The sequence below is a fragment of the Aphelocoma coerulescens genome, chromosome 7 (assembly GCF_041296385.1).
Source record: "Aphelocoma coerulescens isolate FSJ_1873_10779 chromosome 7, UR_Acoe_1.0, whole genome shotgun sequence".
Taxonomy (NCBI): domain Eukaryota; kingdom Metazoa; phylum Chordata; class Aves; order Passeriformes; family Corvidae; genus Aphelocoma; species Aphelocoma coerulescens.
Window position 1 is genome coordinate 33,404,420 of NC_091021.1, and position 18,841 is coordinate 33,423,260.

At 38.0% G+C, this 18,841-nt stretch overlaps 1 protein-coding gene across 1 annotated transcript in view; it reads right to left on the minus strand.

The window, feature by feature from the left end:
* TMEM163 (transmembrane protein 163) overlaps positions 1-18,841 on the minus strand; it is a 90,557-nt gene that overhangs the window by 34,761 nt on the left and 36,955 nt on the right. The window contains exon 3 of the mRNA XM_069021216.1: positions 719-762. Within this exon, the coding sequence (XP_068877317.1) occupies positions 719-762 (44 nt within the window). The remainder of the gene's footprint in view (positions 1-718; positions 763-18,841) is intronic.

Sequence of the window (18,841 nt, forward strand, 5' to 3'; positions counted from 1 at the left end):
AACTTTTCCTCCAAAATCCCATCCAGATTTCATCCTATATGAATGTATTGTTTTGTATCATCAGCAAAATTGTCATGTTTGTATTCCCAGTTAGTGCAGACGGGGTGTCAGGAACACTGAACACCAGGCTTGTCCCACTGTAAGAACTTCCACTCTTGTGTCAAACTTCCTACAGAGTCAATCTAACCTTCAAACTTGAAAGCTAAAGATAAATTATTTGATATGAGTCACTGCTTGTCATTAGGAATTTTTTGCTCTGCCACTAATGCAGAAAGTCATGGCAAGGACTAAAGAGGAAAGCTGTCATTCCAGAGTCAATAGCAGCTTTACCATCTACTTCAATGGGAAGAGAGTCCCACAAAGTTCAGCAAGGAATTTCAGAATTTGGCCCAAGTACAACAACAAAACTGATTTTTAATTGAGAGATTTTGTGTAAGAAAACAATATCTGGTGGGTAATATCTATCAACAATGAGGCACAAGCATGGATATTAACTCCAGGGTAGGACTTAACAGGCAGAAACTGAAAAAGTATAATTATAGTATCTTTGCCATCCTTTCCAATGCTTGACTTTAACAATATTTTTTCTAATCCATTATTGACTTCGCACAACTTTCCATGAATTTACCATAAGAAAAAACACAGTATTTCATGTTCAGAAAAAGCCCATGGAAAAGAAAAAAATGGTAGAGAATATTTCAATTGTATCTCTACTTACAGCAAATCCAAAGGATGATGCACTGTATCTCATTACGGAGACAGCTGAAGGAAAGAAAATATTATTTAGAATCACTTTTTATTTTCTTTGCATTTTTTTCTTCTTCTCTTGTTCAAGAGCTACAAAACCAGTTTTAACACATGGATTTGATTTCACCCAATTCCCACTAGAACAACCTGACCAAAAATGTAGACACTTAAAAAATGTCTACATAAACACCTTGTGCTGCAGATATGGTTAGGCCACTCCAGAGATTTCTTCCACAACTCTAAAGGGGGAGATCAAGCAGCATTCACAAAGTCTGTTTATGAAACAAGCTGTGTTTTAGATGCAGATTTGAGCAAAAACATTTTGAAATCACAATATCAAACTCTCAGAAAACTTGACTCATCTCAAAGTGCTCCTGGCTCCAGCCAGGAGTTTCAGGCCACCTGATCTGGATGACAGAAAATTACACAGGCCCATTGAGACTTCCTGAGTGCCATCTTTTTGACAAAAAGCCCAAGGGTAACTCATACAGCCCCAAGAAATGCTTCAGATCCATTCGTTTCTGTGGCTCCCAATGGAAAAATATCAGTAGGAAACTGATATTTTTGACCAGCTCTGGTTTTTACCTCATAGTACCTTCTAAAAACTAAACAAGACTAAAAATGGGTTAATACCTAGAAAAAAACCACCAATTTTATAATTTTACTCCTCACATCCTAATTTCATCACCTCAGTTTCCAGTTCTAGGAAAGCCTGTGCCAGAACAAATACTTCAGTAGCCCAGAGGAATACCAGGGAAGAAGCAGGCAGCCATGGAGGAGGGGTCCCCTGGAGATGGGACTTCATCAAACTGCAGCTCCCAGGCTGACAGCAACCCCAGCCAAGCTCTCAGGCACTGAGCAGCTCCACCCTCCTTGCTGTGTTTTGTAGAAGGACCATCTGAAGGACCACCTGTGCTCCCTGAATAAACCCACAGAACTCTAGCTCCAGTATTAAGAGGGTTTGCAATAAAGCCTAAGAGATTGATTTGACTACTCTTTTATGAACTGGTATCAGCTAACTTAGTAAGGAGGACACATTTTTGCAGAAAAAAACCCAAATAAACCAAACAAAACAGACTCATCGATGACTTTGTCAATCTTAGGCTGATGAACACAATATCTAATTCTCAGTGTTCCTTAGAGCAACTTGGCAGAACAGAGACACTATGATTTGACTGTTCTTTTCAGTAACAGCAAGCTGCAGGTCTGTGGCACTTATCTGGATAAACAGAAACTAAATTCTTGGAAAAAATAACCCTTTTGTTATGGATCTAACACCTAGGTGTGATCATGAGCAAGCCAGATGTCACAAATATTTGGATTTTATCATTACAGTTAGCCAAAACACAAAGGAAAGTCATCAAGGTTCCTCTCCAGACTCCAAATTTCTCAAAGTTGAAGAGTATTGAAACAGTGTAGATTTATATCTTCCTGTCATTTTTAAACCATTATTTCCCACACTCCATTCCCTAGATAAAAAAAGAAGCTGTATTTCTTGGTCAGACTTGCCAGTGATCTGCAAATTTCAACACTTCACTGCATAATAATATATTGCCTATCAAATTTACATTGTCTGCCTCCTTAGAGGCATATAATTTCAAAATCTGCAGAAGCTGCAAAAAAAATATGGGCATTCACAGGTACACACAAACTTGCAATGTTCCTGTCATTGCTGCTTTCATATGATGCAGCTCAAAGCAACACTTTTACTCCTACTTCTATTTCTAGCTTACCTCTCTAGTGGAATTAGCTCCTCAGTTTTTACTAAATTGCCAGTCTCTTTCCCAACTCAGATCCAGACTTAAAACAAACTAACCGTATGGTTCCTTTAAAAATGAATATGTAATTTCTCTGGGTGATGAACTGCATACAGATAGCCACACCTTAAGGAGGCTTGAGGGGACATATTTGATGTATTTAAAGCACAGGGAATTTAGCATGAGAACTATTTTTATTTTATGTATTCTATCACAGCAGTAACACACAATCTGTCTGTCCTGAGCTATCTAAAACAGTAATGAAAAACAAGTATTAACTAACAGTGTCGTACATCTGCTCAAACCTTTTTGCTAATTAGTGAATATGACTAGGACTGGCACCCTACAACATAACTTGTAGTGATAGAAGGCCATAATAAAGGTAATAAAGACCTTTTACGCACTGCAAAGATGTATTTTTATATTACTTATTGGCATACTGGTTTTCTAATGGAATAAACACACCCCATTGCCTTTTCTTTTTCTTTCTGAGTCAAATAACAATGTTAAAGCATCTTCAGCCCTGACTTAAGCACATTAATACTTCTAGCTGGCAAGTACAGTCCTAAAGCTCCCCAGTAAATCATCCCAGCTTAAACAGTTTGTCCATGGATCCAGGCTCTGTGGCAGTGAAAGCAGCTGTAATATTGGATTACAAGGTATCAGCAAATGCAGGTTACAACAGAGCAACCCCATCCACTAAAAACAGCTGGCTCCCCCTCCAGACACTGAAGCTGAAAGGACTCTTAGGGAAGTATTTCCTAGCAGCCAAGCATTTGAGAGCCCTGGGCAAGGAAATAACCAGCAATACTTTTGCCTCCAGGATCATTGCTGGGCTCCAGGAGCAAAGTAGGGCATGGATGGGCCACAGAGCTTTTGCTAATCCCTCACCTTCCCTCTTCTCAAAGTGCATTTTCAGCTACTCCCAGATGGGAATAAAAAACCCCCAGAGATTCCTAATCTCCATATTGAGCCAGAACAATGGTGGGAAACAAGTAATGAGGAAAGAACAGAGCAGGCAGCTTAAAACCTCTGTGAGGCCACACTGCCATGACAATGGGAGCCTGCTTTTAGCTGTTTTATTGGCTAAATTGGACAACATTTTATTACCTCTACAATAAAGCATATAATCCTAATGCATTTTCCTGACATTTGTAAACAGAACCTGCAAGCAGTCAGAAGCTAAAAATAGAGCCAGCACAGTAAGCAACAAATCTGCCACTGTCTCCACCTGCACAGCAATATCAATTTGTGAAGTCTGCCAGGCTATAGGTCAGGTTTTGCTGGAATTCCTCCACCCCTTTCAAATTGATTCCAAATTTTAAAAATAGCCTATTTCCCACACATTCTACCTTCAACAAAATGAGGGGTTTATTCTTTTCATGTGCCTCAGAGAAAAATCATGTAACTAGGGCCCTAACTCCACAAAATCATTCCAATTTAACTTTCCAGACATCTATTCTTCACCAGCAGGTTTAATCCAGCTCAAATTTGCTCCAGGCTGAGGACCCTGCAGTTACCCTGGACCTCTCATTTCCTCCCATGAGCTGGGAGAGCACCCTGGCACCTTTTTGCACAAAGGTAGGAGACAAGAAGTAGGACAGAAAATTAACTCTGACTCCAGGTCTCTCAAACAAAAAATTTTTGGGATGAGTCTGACTACAAATGAGACATGGCACATAAAACTGCTCCTCTACCTGTAATAAAAGTCTCCTCTTACCTATTCAGAAAGGGAAAAGTTATTTTTAGGCAGCTCCTCTAGATGGGACAATCACTCCATCCTGTTTGCTTTGAAATTAGTCTTTCTGAAAGACACTCTTGGATGTCAGCATATAAAATAGCAAGGCTTCAAAAGCATACGACCTGCACTTGGCAGAAATCAGTCAGGAAATTTGAACACTGCTGAAAGTGGTGGGTTTATGTCTCTATATATCACCATGCAGATCTTGCAGGTTGTACAGTCACGAGCAAGAGGAACTGGAAGTTCTGCTGAATCAGAAGTGAGACTGAAATACAGTCTGTTTTCATTGCCTAGTGTTGATAAAACATCTAAAACTAATGTTACAATAAATATTTCAAAATAAATCCATTCCAAGCAGAGAAAACCAAATAAGCAGTATTTTCTAAAAGTCCCTCACAACAACGGAACGCAAAGAACAGACAAGTCTGATAATGTTAATACTTGTTAAAAATGCTACTGACCCAGATCAACAGGTACACATGCCTTTCCTCAGGTGCCTTCTCCCTTCCCCAAAATTCTAGCTGAACAAATTTTAAGCATTTTTATGCACATTCATTAAATTTCTGCAATGAGCAGCTGCAAATGGCTGCAACACATTCATTATCTCAGACACAAGTCTGTCTGATACTTATCTACATGGGTAGATCCAGAGTTATCCATCAGTGTCATCCTCCTAGATCCATATTTCTATCCCAAAGTAATTGGCAAACTTGTACCAACATTATCTATACAAAATCTTTGGCTCATTTTCTCAGTTTATAATTGCATCAACATGGTAAAGACCCGTATTTCTGCTCAGCACCATTACACTCTTATGTATGTATCTACCAAGTGAAGCCTAAATTTAATGTATGTCAAACCTGGATCTTCATCTCATTAGAATTTATGACCAATTGTAAAGAAGTCCCTAAGAGGGTTCATTTTTCCATCTGCCTGAAAGGTGTCACAGCAACACTTTGCATAATGAACTGCAGGAGAGTCCTAGGAGACTTCAATCCTTGGGGAAGTTCCGTTCTGGGAACTGAGTGAACGAGGCTCTAGAGACAGATATCAAGTCTTCAGCTCTGCCACTGCCTAGGGCATCACTGTCATGCCAGGAAACCACAAAAAATCCTCAAGGTTACTCAAAAATATTTGTAGATTCAGTAAAACAACAAATTTTGCTGTTGGTAGTAGTAAAGTTTTCCAGGAATAATTGTCTTTCCTTGTCAATTATGCAGTTAAATTATTTTGCTTGTTTCTTGGCAATGGTCAAATCTTTAGCAGCTGCAAACTTCCATAACTTCATTTACTTCAGTGAAATACTGCAGCATATATAAGTTGAATGTATTCCTCAATTACTATTATAGAAGAAGGAAGTTTCAGGATTTTGTGCAAAGATTTTCCTTTGAGTTTAATCCAAACATTTCCTTCCAGTTCACGTTAGCAGAAATTTTTTAAATTACTTATTATTATCATTGTTGCTGTTGTTGTTATTGCTGATTTCAGGATTTTCTAGATTAAGTAGTTCATTTTTCAATATTTCAATTTCAGAATTTTTAAAAACCTATTTTTGTGGGTTTTGGACAGGAATGTCAATTCCCTTTGCTTACATGTTTTTTGTTTCCATTTGAAACTGATTATTCATTATACCACGGTGCTCACCAATAGTAGCGAAGATCGAAGAACAGCAAAGCAGTCCAGACCTCAAGCTTACCTAGGCTGCAGATTCACTTCTGTTTGATTTGCCTTCACCTTCCCTTTTGCCACCAGAAGAGCAGCCAGGCCTCCACTGGCATGTCCCACGAATGGGCCAGCCTGGGCAAACTCACAGGACTGCCCAATCCTGAACTATGAAATAATCCTACTGCAGAAAACAAGGTATAACTTTTCAAATGATGAAAACATTACCCTTGTGGAGAACACAGTGACCCAGCTTCTCTGTAGTACACAGCAAACTGAGCACACCAGCGACATAAAGAAGCCTGGTTATAAAGCCCCTGAACGATAGAGACACACAGACACTGACTGTAAATCTGTTCCTGATTTCAGGAAATGAAAAAAGAATCCTGGGATATCTTTTAACAGCTGCTGAAATATCTTCTGTATACAACAAGCTTTCCCTGCAACCCTTCAGTGAGTAGAGCACTAATAAATGGTCAGCCAACTATACCAGAGCTGTCAGTTTTGTATGGCAGTCTTTCCCAGCGTAGCTAGAGATGAACACCAGGAACCATTTATTTAGGGAAAGGCAACTCCCATCAGGCAGAGTTAGCAGCAATTTCCAGGGCTGCTCAGAGCCCATGCAGGAGCAATATTCCAGCAATATTCCAGCATGTGCAAGTGCTCTGTAAAGCACAGGAGAGAGCAGGATCCCTCCTGTCTGGCATCCCACTGCTTCACACACTCCCGTGCTTCCTCTCTCAGGTGCCAACCTTCTGTTTTCAAACAAGATCATCTCAAGAAAAAAAGAACACAAATATCAGAGAAAAGGAGGACTAGGTCTTTTTATTTAGTATTGGCTTTCCAGGGGGCCAGAACTAAAAGAGGGCCCATATGTTACAGCTCCAGTTGAGCTTTATTGGGATGCTAAATGCATATGTTGGCATTTAAGAATAGATATAATGAAACTTTTAGGTCTATAAAAAACCAGCTAGATATTTGGTGCAAACTCTCTGCAACTGAATATACAGGTGCATAGTTTCATCTGTTGTATTTCAAATGGGGTCACTTGAACCACCCAAAATAACTCACTGCAATGACATTAAAGCACATTGTCTTTTAATGAAACTATGTATTATTGATGCCCCAACTCCAAATATAACAACTGAAATGGCCTAGAATGTTGCAAATGCCTGTAACTGCACATTGACCAGGGAGTTTTTTGCAGCTTATGCCTACAATCCACAAGCTTTGTAATTTTGAGCCTGGAACCAGATTCCAAAACCAAAGGAAGCAGTTTGACCCTGAACAGGGACAAGGAAGGAGTGGTGCCTTGGCTAAAAAAGCCACAAATTACCACAAATGTTGGGTGATATCAGACACATCCAACAGCTGTTTCTAAAGCCCTCTGGCCAAGATTTGTAACTTGCTGTATCCAGACAAGGGTTATCTAGATTTAATGACCTGAGAGACTCTCCAAACACAAAATTTCTCGCATTTTTTTGTTTTACTGACTGGAGGCAAGAGAAGCATTGAGGTCATACTCAGCACAAAAGAAAAAAACTGTTCTTGGGAGTCTGACCGGCTGATTTAAAACAAAATTAACAGACTAAGTCAGGACACTGAGGTGAAAACCCTTATCTGACCTAAAGGGGTTTCTGGAAGCTTCATAGGGATTCAACGAACTCATGTTTTATAAATATGTCCTCAAACCTGTAACAACTTGGACACAGATTAAACATTTTTACCAGTCATTGAAGGTTTTGAATTGTTAATCAAAGAGATGAAACACTGCCATTATTCTCAGGTTCTGGTAAGTTCCTGTCCTGTGGTCACATTAGAAAGATGAAGAGATCCTTTCAAAAAGATAATTAAAGAGAGACATTGTACAAAAGCTCAGATGTATTAACATAGAATTTATATGCAAGGATTCAGGCTAACTGCAGCACAACCAACAATGAATGTATGAATATCATTGGCTGTGCTATTGGCTGTGTACTGGTGCCTGTAAGAAAAAAAAATACTGCTAATTTAGAAGCACAGCACGCTTAAAAGAACATAACCAGTGAGAACTGCATCCCCTGCCCCAACAGGGTGATTTGCCTCCATTCCTGTAAAGAAGCCTACTGGTTTCATTTTAAAAAGATGCTCAACTTGAAGTTTGACAAATTTAGAATAAAAGAAATATATCATAAAAGTCCAAGAGCCAAAGCTCCAGACTCAGGGTATTTTTTAATTTATTTTTGCTTATTTTTATTTATTTTTATGCTCCTATTTCAAACTTGACTGTGAGCAAGTTGGGGTATTTTAGAAATCAAGAGCATTAAAATAAATCAGTGCTGCTGTTAAAAAAAAATAAAAACAATTAAGTATCCTCAGAGCAGCAGACAGATAGACACAATCCAATTTTAAATACCAGGAATCACACTGCAATCTAACCTCTGCTCCACATAAACTGGCTGAGAGAAGTGCAACATGGAGGATGCAGATGAAGAGAAGATTTGGTTAACTCTGTCATATATCATATTCTAGAAGAGTATCTATATTTCTAGAAGTATTACAATTGTCCTGTAGCTTAAATATAGTTCTTATATAAGAAAGAAAAATGCTATCTATGGTTTAAGTTTATTCCAGTTCAATTCTTCCCAGCAGTCTTTAAATTTAGAGAAAATAAAAACATTTTAACCATGGTAAGCATTTAAAACCGGTCCACAAAGGCACTGGCTAAATTCTCACTTTTCCTCATTGACTGTAAGGACTCTTTCTTAGTATCTGCTATCCATGATACATCACAGATGAATTTTCAACTTATGAACAAACAGAAACCTTCCAGACAATAGTATTTTCACTGAAATCCCATGTAAATATACTAATTTTTGAACAAAGTTCTTTTATTTTCCCTAGAATTTCAGTAAAATTTTAAGCAGCTAATCAGATGAAGAAATGCATAGCAAAAGTTTGTATTTACCATGAGAGGTTTTCCAAGCAAATTAGAATCTATTTCATTTTATGGATTTTAACTTTTCACTATGTGTATGGAGGAAGTTACGGGTTTTGAGGTCATCATAGACATGTAACTCTATTTACAATTACCTCAAAAAATAAAACAAACTGAACAATTACAGTATTTTTCTTATTTCAGAGGAAAGGAAACAGAACTGGATCAGGGATCACAGGAGATATTTGAAGATGAGAGATCCAGAGTAAGCTTAATAACCCTGGAGAACTGGACTCTGAAGAGAGAGTGTAACGGTGTGGAAAGGCAGGTAGATCCAGGTGGCTGGCACAGTTTCTCACACCATACTGCCAACCCTTAAACTTTTCCTTTCCTAGTATTCTTATCTCTGAAATGGGATGCAAGTACTTCCACAGTCCAGGATGTTATGCAGGGAAAATCATTTTGCCGTATGAAAGGATGGAGTAATTCTGCAAAGAGTGACAGCAGGCACCATGAATATCTTCTCTATTCAAATAAACTGTGTAGTGCTATGTCCTGCCTTTTATGATATTTCACATTCTCAAAGCACTGCCTTAACTTTTAGACCTGCAAACTTTACCCATGGAAAACAGTACCCAATTAGAAACGATCTGTAGGAGCTTTATGGCATTCCCACAGCTCCACAGTTGTGAGAGACTATTTTTATACTAAACGTATTTGAACAGACTTCTGAAAATCAAAGCAGATTTCCTTCTACAGAGAAATACAGCACATCTTCAGAAGTGTACCAAGTGCTGGAAAAAAAAATCATTTCCAAAATAATTTTGCATTGTCCTTTAATTTGCACTAGGATAATGTAATTGTAATTACTACACTGATGTGACTAGTGAGCCTCCAGTGATAGGTTTTTAAAGCTCATTTTTGTCCTGCTGAAAAACGTCTATTTTCCCACAAATGCAGTGGGAGCCATAAATGCAAAGGTGACTATTTTAAGCATCCTTCATTTTAGCTTCCTTTGAAAAGTTCTGAATTTGGAACGGAGAAAAATGAGTCCATACAAAACTGTCAGCTGGACACCAAATAATGAATACGCCCTAAAAAATTAGAAGAAAGAGCTGTTAAAAAATTACATTCAAACTCAGGTACTTGAGAGCATAGAGGCAGGCTGAAACTTTTTTTAAAAAACTATTTCTAGTATAACCACTTATCTGTGTTCCATTTTTTTATGAAGGTAAAAGAAGATATTTGCTTGGCATTGTCCTTGATATTTTTGTCTGGTTCCTTCCTTAACTCACAGGTGGTTTTCTTGCAATGCTGTTCTTGAGGGGGATAAACAGAAATAGAAAAAATTTTCTTCGCTTCTACATTTGGGATTTAGAAACCTAAGGCTGCTGCTCTGTTTGGAGCCCATCCACACCTGACCAAAACCAAAACTGGAGATTTATATTCATTTCTCTATGCATGGCTCTCCTGAACGTGCCAAGAATGGAACAAGGTGTGTGTGAGCACAAGACCAGAAGAAATTCACACTCATGACATTTCATCTCATATGAAATGTTTGTTCTCTGAGCATTTTAATGAACTTAGAAATATGAAAACCAGGGAAGATCCAAACTGAAAGGCATTGGTTGTTGAAAGATAATTAGTTGCCTTCACAGCCTTTTTCATCATCCCTATGGATTTCAGAGACAAGACATGTATCAGGGCACCCCTATTTAATTAGAAGGCTAGTGAGCAGCTCCAGAGCCAAAACAAGCTGCCAAGTACAATTAAGCTGGCTGCCAGAATATAGCACAATCTTAGAGACTTTTCCTTTTATAAAGGGAGATTAGGAATGCACCATCCCAGGCATCTCAGTGACTTACAGCAGAGACTTTAAAACCTGGTTTTACATACACATCTAAACGGAATTCCAATTTAAAGTTGCTTTTTGGTGTAAAAAAAATTGAGATACCTCCGCTGGCTGTGGGAAAAGACACCTGATCAGACTTCTCCAGCCCATTTTTGTATGTAGGAGCATGAGGACCTATTCTCAGAAGTTAAGAACACAGCATGTCATGCTAAGGACACCTATACATGCTTCTTCACAGCTACTCATACCCTATTAAATCCTTCTATTTAATCTTCAGTTTTAACAAGTGAGGGTTCAATTCCTACCATGTAACATCTTAAACTAGTAAATCTCTCCCAGAGCTGTTCCCACACTCTAAGAATCTGCAGTTTTAAAAACATAAAATCACTTGCAGTCTCTCTACTGGTCAGTATGGTCAAGAATTTCTTTATGTGGTATATTTGACAAAGCACAAAAATTCACACCTGGAAGAGTTATATTGGAATAAAGTAATAGATATTTTGGAACTGAGGGTAAATTGGGAAAGCTATCACAATTACAATAAATTTTACTGGTCCACTTTGCTAATAAACCTACAAAATGCCAAAACAACAATAGTCTCTCTGAATCAGCAGGTTTATTCATAATTTAATCTCAGTACTGTCCTATCAATATTTATTTACATTTACTGTATTGTCAGATAATTGGTGGCAGTCTATCACTTAGATTTTTACACTATAAACTCATTTCTATGGTCAGATAACTGGAAATAAAGAGATGACTGAAAATGTTACGCTGTTCATTCAGTTAGACCAAATGGCAGATTTTATCACCTGTTTCCATGTATTTTATCATGGGTCATGATCAAAGTAACATTTAATTCTCTGATAGGGAAGATTATGTTATTTGCACAAAGCAGTGAAACAGCCCAGGTAACTCAAGTAAAATGGATTTATTTCAGCTCACTAACTAAAAGATAGCAGACCTTGGCTCTACTTGTCCTACAGCTGCTGGAATGCCAGGAAATCTTCAAATTTGAAGTGGATTATTACGGTCCTTTAATAAAAATCACCAAGCAATGAAAATTCACCCTCTTGCACAAACTTAAACAGTCAAGTTCTGAACACAAACAATTTTGCTAAATAGATTAAAAGTCAGGAAGAAAAATAAAAAAAGTAAATCCTCTGTGCTGTCTTTTATCTTTCTAAGCTGAAATATAAACAAACCTTCCTGGGAGAGAAGCAACTCTCTGCTGGTTCTCTGTTGAATGTAACTGTAGGGAGGAATTGCAGGCCCTTCAGACAAATCTCTTCCTCAGACAATGTGTTAATCTCAACAATCTATTGCTAAGGGCTGCAATAAAGTACCCTGACATCAATCCTCCTTCAGTGTTGCAGCATGGAGATGCTCTGACAGCAAGGATACCACAGACACACTGCACACATAAAATAACTCTGCACTCAGGCTTAGTCTACAGCTCGAGAGCAAACCCAGTGTATTATGTTAGCTGTGAGCTCCAAGTCATTAAGCAAAAAATTAAAATGAAATATGAGCCTTACTAACAAATTTCTGTTGTCCTGTGTTTTTTAAAACAAGCCCTGTTAGTAGCTTTGAAATGCAGTAATTCTGAATAAACTGTCTTGCAAAACTGTAATGCACATTTTCTAACAAAAACATTTAAAAACTGTTGGCAGTTTTCTTCCAGTTGCACAGTCTTGACAACAGCCAGCAATAGGGAATCATATCCAGCAATTCAAAGACTGGGAAGAGCTTCCCTGATGGATGCAGAGTTGTAAAACTAAAAGAAAACCCACCAAGTGACTGACATACCACACTGCTCTGCATCTGCCCAATTTTAGAGTAATTGGCTTGACACATCTTCTGCTAATTCTGATCAAAGTTAACAGAAGACTTGCAATCATCTCTGATGATATGAGCTTAATTTATCTGGACAGAAAACAGTCCAGATAATATCACAAAAAATGGGATGATAAGATAGGGGGATATTACAAAGTTGTACACTGCTATTTACACACATAATCAGGTCCATAAAACTCAAACTCCATCAATTGTTTTTTTCTGTTCCATGCACAACTACTCCAAGGAGTAAGCTCTTGAAAAGCCTTGCAAACATATTCCCAGCATAAAACCTATTATTTCAGGCAGCACATACGTATTTTTTAACAAACAAAGAATTTCTGCTATTGATCTTTTTGCTTTTCTTTCCTGTTATGCAGCCTTCAAAACTAAGAGGAAAATTTTATGTGTCAGTATACAGGGAATGTTTAAAGCAGAATTGATATGCACTTCACTTGGAATCCAAATGACTTTTCAGTGGAAGACACTAAGCACCAACAATCCATGGAATCATCTAAAATATCCTGACTTAATTTTTCTGAAATGATAAGCATAGTCTCTGAAAATCCAGTTTCAAGATCTCTGCAGTTGCCCTTCTGAAAATGGATCTAATATTAAATGGGTTAAAATGTCTTCAACAATATAAGACAGCAAAAGTTTTTAAAATTTTTGGCAGCACTATATTTTTTAAAACATTTTTTCAGATTATTGAAAGCAAAAAACCCCAACATGCACACACACTTATCATTCTTAGATCTTCATCTCCTCTCCTTTTAGAGATCAGCCAGTATCTACTCATTCTCTGGTTCCATATATCAGTAATGATGGGTTTGTGCTAGTTTTCTTTATTCATTTGTAAATTATTTATGTTGAGAATACTTGCTGGTTTAAAAAAGCAGAAACCTAGAATTACTAACACCAGAATGCTGGTCTTGTACTTAAAAAATCCAGTGGTCTGGAGTTGTAGTCACCAATCCTGACCCTTAACCTGAGATTAATTTAGTAGAAGTGGTGGGTTTTGTGATGCCTGAGAATTCTAACACTACTGTAGCACTGCAGATAGACCAACCATGCCTTGCTCACTATTCCCACTGTGCCAGAGTTGGTGTTTTCCTTCCTTGGCAAGGCAAGGCTTTAAACTTCCTTGGCCTGATGCACCAGTGCAGCCCCAGCCTGGCTCCCTGAATGACGCAAGCCCCGCTGCCCCAGGTGGATTCACTCGTGATTCCACTCTTGATTTCCCTCACCTGCTGCCTGATGAGGGAAACGTGTTCCTTCTGCAAAGCCTTCCAAGCCAGAACAGGTATTTCATATTCAATGACAGCTCTAATTGTGTTAGCTCAGCCACTGCTCTGGATGACCTCAAAGCCTCCCCCACAGGTGAGACATCCTTTTAAGTTTACAAATTACTGTACTGTTTTCCCTGGGTTGTTCTTACTCATCCTTCCAGCTGCCTGGTGGTCAGGGCCATAAGACAATGCTAACTCTGCTTTGCAGCAGCACAAAAGAGACTGCAGCAAGTACATGCAGCCACTTTAGGAGAAAAATCAAGAATAAAAAAATCAGCAGTGTAAAATGAATGTAAATGCTGTGAAGGTAGTGTGTGCAAGCACATGAGTTAGTTATCATTGTACTCTTGTTATAGAAGAGTCTAACAAGTACTTTCCCTTTACCCCCAAGCATACCAGCTCAGGAGATATTGCAACATGCAAAGAAGTCAATTATATTATCATGTCGCTTAGAAGTCGCTTACTTTTGGAAAGCAGAAGGAACAAGCTACTTTTTGTCACCTGTGCAAAGAGAATTACAGTGAGTTTCAGAGTACTCTAAATTCACCTCACTGTCTATTTCATGGTAACTTGACTGCATATATAGGAGGTGATTGCATACATAGGACTCTATGCATATACAGAATCTCAGACTGTGTAAATTTACACCAAGTTCCTCAGACATGCTTGTTATTTATACTACTTGATTATCTTCCCGTCATACAATTGTCTGTGTTTGTAACACTCCACCAAAATTTAAAATTTCCCATTTTGAATAGAGTGTAGTAAAGAAGTCTAAAAATTTCCATGGAAATTATCGAGATAACTTGATCAATGACAGTGCTAGATAAAAGAATACTTACAAGTGAAAACACTATTTTGCAAACATATGTTTGAAATGCTGAAAGATAATATTTTTTCTTCAAATGAGAATTTTTAACGGCTTCTTAAGTATCCTGATTACTTCCTTTTGCATACTACCTCTTAAAAAAATATGCTGCCATACACCATTTCCTTTTGCCAAAAAATAAAATTAAGAAAAGGCAACTGAAAGAAATCTCCAGATAGAAAAAAGTTAATTCAGAGCTAGAGCTGAGGCTCCTCTGGGGTAGGAAGTAGGAATGACACAGCTGCTTCAGATGGAAGCCATGAGATTAGTCACAGTTCACACATAAAGTCTTGAAAGGGCTTTAGAACAATTCTGAAATTTCTTCTGCAGCAAGAATGTATCCTTGTACAGGAAAGGAGGGGATCATTCTGAACATACACACTGCAGACAGTTAACCCTAACAACGTTTGTAAAATGGATTTGTAATCTCCCATGTGTCAGAAAGCTCTGATGGCACAGAAACCAATCTCTATAATATGCATATGGGCTTGTCATTTCAAAGAAAATACTTATTTAATTTCTGGCCTCCTTTGCATTTTTTCATAAATATATGACAAAAAAAAAGAAGAGCCATGGATCAGGATCAGTCACCTGGTACGCTACAAGTCCACTTTCTGTGGCATTTAGCACTGCACTGTATTTTGAGTTATCAGCCACAAGACTGTACAAACTATCCAGGAGGGATCTGGGGGCACAGCTCTCCCAGCTGTGTTATCCAAAACTCTGGTACACAAATGACCTCTTGGAATGGCAGTTCACTTTCAACAGACATTCCAAACTGATGTAATCAAAATCCTGAACGCTGTTTGATGGATCCCAGTCACAACACGGAACATTCAGAAGGATCAAAAGCCTAAATCATATTCCAAAGATTCCATTTATTTACTTTTTTTCATTTGTTTGCTTCAGATGCATGATCTTCCCAGGAATGCATAGCAAAAGCATCCCTCTTTTGTACAAAAGACTTCTTTGGAACCTGCTTTTGCCATAAGCCACAGGAACAAAATGACAGCCCCCTACCTGGCCAGCTGTGTGTTAAAGCCAACACTGATTCCTACCTGATTTCACTGTTGGAGATGTGCTTCTGTTTAACCAGATCAACAGGTTACAAACCTTACAATGGGAATTATGAGCAAACTCGTTACTGGCATGGCTTTTAATATTCTTCTCATTTCCAGACTAGAAGGGAAGTACCTGTGTTCACCTGTTCTCATACAATTAAAATTATTTATAAAATTAATCTTGCCCATTAGTAGCTCAAATATCTCCACCCCATGACTCTGGCTTGCATCCACACTGTCCAGGTTTGGTCCCCAGTGCTGGACTGGCCCAGAGCTCATCTCACAGGCATGACACAGCACCCCAGCTGGAACCTTGCTGGATATCTGAGCAAAGAGATCTGATAATTACTGACTCACATGCATTCACAGAACACTTTCATTAACACTAATTTAATTGGAAATATTTTCAATATCAGAGTCTCAATAGACAATGACTTGTTGGTGTTTTATACTGATGAAGTAGGGTCCAAAATAAGCCACTTCCTTAAGAATTGGGTAATGATTTTTGACCAATTATTGCTTTTGTTGCAACTGAAGCATTTACTCAAAAGAAAATACAATAAAGGAGTAAAAGGTGCTTATCAGGACTTGTCAAGTAAATATGCTGGCAAGAACTTTAAACAAAATTGTGAATGATTTTTGTTCATTCTGTACATTAATACAAATTATTCTCTCAATTGTTTCTGCTATTATTTTATGTCATGGAACAACAAGAAACTGTGATTATTTGATCCATATCTTTGATGTTCTTTAACAAATTCAGGATTAAAAGTCTGCAGCTTCATACTGATGCAAATGCAATCAATGAATTCTTAAATTCTACTGTGAAAGAAATTGTAAAAACAGGTGTTGGCATTTGGGAACTGCAGTGCTGAACACAGGCCAGATGATTAATTTCATGACAGGTACCATGGAAAGCAGTCTCAGAAAGAAAAGTTCATTGAGACAGCCAGAAGAATATATGCACAAACAAATGGAAACAATTTTATAAATACTCAGTAAAATTAGACATTTAACATTCATTCAAATTGGCTGTTTGTGCCAACCCAGTTTCCCTTTACAATTCAGGTTCCACCTATCTAAAACACACAGTTTGGCAGATTTAGACAGAAGTCTGCATTGGCATCCAGCAATACACAGATTCAGTTTTTTACACCTGAAGAAAAGGTTATTTACAATCACTTTGATTATTTGCAAATTTGGATCTGACAATAACCAGGGGCTGGGCCTTTAATACTCCGTGATGTTCAGACAAATTCTCAGAAAAGTAAAAAAATCTGCTTTTGCTAAATTTTTTTCAAAATTTCTGGCAGCTGACCTGAAATGGATGTACAGCATCTGTTTCCTCTCAGCACCACTTTAAATTTGTTCAGTTCCATACCAAGAACATTTTCAATTCCTCATAAAATTAACTCTGTGAGAAAATTCTGATCCATAGGCAAAATAACTGTCAAAATAAAGCACATCAGTAAGGTGTTGGTCCATCCTTAAACTTCAGAAGAACTACTTAAGAATCCATGTAAAAGCTTATTACAGCAAGGATAATGAAAATATCCTTTCTTCCTTAAAGAACTCCTAATGTAGCTTGAAGAACAATATGTAACTCACCTTTTATTTTACAACCAGACAGAAATATTGTCTGAATAAAAATATCTAAAAACAGCATCAAAGGAAACCCTGTATAATGTTATTGCACAGGTTTGTACAGATTATTATAAACATTAAAAGACAGAGGAGTGTCTGCATAGCAAATCCTGCAGAGATGAGGTGATGTCCTAAAGAGTCTGGTCAATTAATGATATACCTTGATGTTACTTTAAAGATGCAGGTCCTCTCTGTAACAGGTTTTAGTGCAATGTGTTTCTTGTGACACATAACTCCATTATGAGAACATGAAATTTACACAATTATGTATTCCTGTCTTCCCTTGTGTTTCTTTTGGAATTACTGCAGAACAAGCACCATCCCCAAAGCTACTCAAGCAAAGAAAAAACACAATTAAAACAACTGGCCAAAACCACTCCCTCAGCCCCTAGGTGTTACTAAGGATACGAGAAGGTGTAAGCAAATACAAAGCAGAATTCACATCGAATCAAATGCAAACTAGCCACTTGTATGCATCTTCCAACTGAAAAGAAGGACAGTTTAGCACGGGAAAAGTGCTAAACAAATGCTCCCATGTGTTTTCCATGTATGTATAGGCACAATTATACATGCATTGGGAGGAGGGAAGATAAACTGAACTGAGCTGACAGATTTGGCATTTGTGACATTTGTGGAAACACAGAATGGAAGAAGTAGAGCTGGCCTAAACCATCAAAGGCAAGAACAGTCACACTTGTCAGCACCCATCACCAGCAGATCCTTTCTAAGGCCCCAGCCTTGTGTCACCAGCACAAAATGCTTCAAGTGGGGGAAAACAAGGGAAATTGTGTGGAGGCTTAAAACATCCTCAAGCTCACCCCCCAAGGCCAAGCTTCTCCTTTTCACACCTACCACAGCATCTGCTGCCCCAGCAGAGTGAGAGCTGCACAGTTCAGCTCGTGAGGTGAGAGGCTCCAAACCATAGGTGAGGTTTGGCCCCAGCTTGGGCAAGGCTGAGCCCTGCTTCATCCATCCTGCCACATCTTCATCTGTTACCATGACAACACTGACATGTCCCCATGCTGCAAAGTGCTCTTACTTTAAATATTGCATAAATGAACATAAATCTTGAATATATCTCTTGCAGCTATTGTTTGTGGAATGGGGGCAGTATTCCTCTTAGTTTTATTAGAGGAAGAAATATCACACAGATCAGTCATACTGTTATTCATTGAACATTGAAGAATTTCAACAGTGCAAACCAGAAAAATGTTAATATTTTTTATGAGAAGCAGCACAGTAAAAACTTCTGTCTCTTGAGCACAGACAAGGGCAGTTTCAACTAATTTTCAGTCCTGAAAAATTCAGGCAGATCAGAAAGCAAGACCTTCACAATAACTTATTTCAACTAAGAAACTTAAGGTATGTCAAGTCTTTTTTTTTCCAAATGTATCAATATTCTAAAGTGAGTATTTTGTGGAGAGTTCCAATTAACAGTTTTGGATATTATAAATTTTAATTCCTTTA